Here is a 2,242-nt window from a genome sequence, read left to right as displayed (position 1 = left end):
ACTATTTTGCCCCTTTTACTGGTTATAGTGTACCTGTTGATCATAGTATCTCAAGCAGGCCTGTAACCGTTAGGAACTTTAGTATGTTCCCCACTTCGAGAAGTTTCAGCTTTGCATCTGGTATTAAGTGTTCTCCCAGATGTATCGACCTAATTTGCACAAGTGCCGGACACTGTCCCAGGACGTGCATAGAGGTTTCGTCCTCCTCCTCACAGAACCTGCAGGCAGTGTCCGTAGATATCCCTAGCTTCCCTAGGTGATAGTTCAGCCGACAATGACCAGTGAGAATTCCCACTATGATTCGGAGGTTCTTTTTGGTGAGGTTTAAGCAATCCTTTGTACGCATGGGTACGTATCCCCCAATAAGCACCCTGGACTGCTCCATCACTGGTAGGCCCGCCCAATATAGTTCCCTCAACCGTTTCTCTTCGTTTCTTAGATTCATAGCCATGAAACCGTTTCCGATTCCACAGAAGGGTTCTGGCCCGTGTAAAGGCATCCCTGCTCCCTTCTTGGCTAGTTCATCCGCTGCCTTATTGCCTTCCAACCCAGCATGGCCTGGAACCCAAAGTATCCAGACCTTGTTGGACGAGCCGAGTGTATTCAGTCTCTCAAGGCATTCCCATACCAGTTTAGAGTTCACCTGGTTGGACCTAAGTGCCTTGATGGCTGCTTGGCTATCGGTGAGAATAGCTATGTTCTGCCCCCTGTAGTTCCTTTGCAGATTAAAGGAGGCACATTTGTCTATGGCATATATTTCCGCTTGGAATATGTTAGTGTACCTGCCCATTTACTCAAAGTACATTTTCCTTGGACCAATGAAACCGGCACCCGCTCCCTCTGCTGTGAGGGATCCGTCAGTGTACCAAGTAATCAGTTGCTGGTTTAAGCCATATGTCGCAGCCACGCTCTCCCAGTTTGCCTTGTTACTCCAACGTGTTTCAAACTTCTTATCGAAGTGAAACCTCGTTGTCATGTTGTCCCTCGGTATCAGTAATTCGGGATACCGCCTAGAGAGGATATCAATCTTCCTTACCCCATAGTTTAATTATACTTTCCCATTTTGGCATACAACTCGTTTCGTAACTTTCATTGCGATCATAGTAAGCGTCGATAAGTTTTGACAAACGAAATCCAGTTAAAAATCTCAGGTTGTTCCACACGTTTTCGGAGATCTCCCATTTATTTATTCAATACATTTAAGATAAATTTTAAATTATTTCAAAAAAAGGATAATGCAAAATTTAAGCAGTGCGATCCATAAATCATCACTTTCCATTTATAGAGCTGCTCAACCAATTGTAGGAACTTTACCGCGATTAGGGCATTTTAGAAGATATTCCGCAGAAAAAGCCCAACTAGAAAAAAACGGTACAATAAAATGTGAAGAAATTGATAAGCAAGACAATAAGTGGGAATTGAATCCGGAATGCGGGGAAGGGGAATGTCATGATGCCAGACGTCTTGATGAGATTTGTCCACCTGATTCTCGGGCCAAGAAAGGTCCTTTCCAGCAAACCTGGGCAGAATGCCCACCTCGTGTGATTGAAGAAGTCCCGTTTTGCGCTGGCGAAAAGATGCCTGTGGATACACCACGAAAAGGGAAAGTTCGTGATATAGCAAAACAAGTGGGTCCCATAGATACAAACGAACACTGCATGAAAATCCAATTACCAGGCTGCAAGGAACCTAGTAAAGCTGTCAAGTGTCAACGGACAAGACTACCCGCTGACTGTGTGCCCATCCCAGCACCTACCCTTAGTTTTTCAGAATGTGAAAAAGACTTACCCCCTTGGAGAGCTCCTACAGAATGCAATTGCTTTGAGAAGGAATGCGCACCCACCGACACTTGATTCTGTTTTGTGGAACGTACAGTGCTCAACATGGAATGATGAGAGAGGGCTCCCGTGCCATATAAATTTGTTCTGGTTATAAAATGTTAATAAATGAAACTTACCTTTATGAACATTCCTTCTTTTATATGATTAGTGTAGGATTGGATGGTCTTAATTTTGCAGTAATCGGATCGAAACTTAGATGTAGCCACGAAACACCCGAGGGATGTACAGGTTTGCTCGAAAGAGGTACAAATTTCCGTAGGAGTTTATCGTCACTACCTGCCGTGTAGGCCCAGGGTCGTCTTCGACAACGGATTGATCTGGCGAAAACAATCTAGGTATCCTCATATGCTCTAAAGCGGCCATCCCGGTTCCGATGGTACCAGATAACTTCCGCTAAGGTT

At 44.6% G+C, this 2,242-nt stretch overlaps 1 protein-coding gene across 1 annotated transcript; it reads left to right on the top strand.

Annotated features, from left to right (window-relative positions):
- Positions 1-1,235: 1,235 nt before the first annotated feature.
- On the top strand, positions 1,236-1,853 carry LOC119659089. Its single transcript, XM_038067002.1, has one exon. It carries the CDS (start codon positions 1,236-1,238, stop codon positions 1,851-1,853), a length of 618 nt encoding a protein of 205 aa, XP_037922930.1.
- Positions 1,854-2,242: the final 389 nt, after the last annotated feature.

The sequence above is a fragment of the Hermetia illucens genome, chromosome 6 (assembly GCF_905115235.1).
Source record: "Hermetia illucens chromosome 6, iHerIll2.2.curated.20191125, whole genome shotgun sequence".
Taxonomy (NCBI): domain Eukaryota; kingdom Metazoa; phylum Arthropoda; class Insecta; order Diptera; family Stratiomyidae; genus Hermetia; species Hermetia illucens.
Note: the sequence above shows the minus strand (reverse complement) of the source record. Positions and strands in the feature narration are given on the sequence as shown.

Coding starts and splice junctions, on each gene's coding strand:
- LOC119659089 (XM_038067002.1), top strand. CDS start 1,236: ATGCAAAATTTAAGCAGTGCGATCCATAAATCATCACTTTCCATTTAT.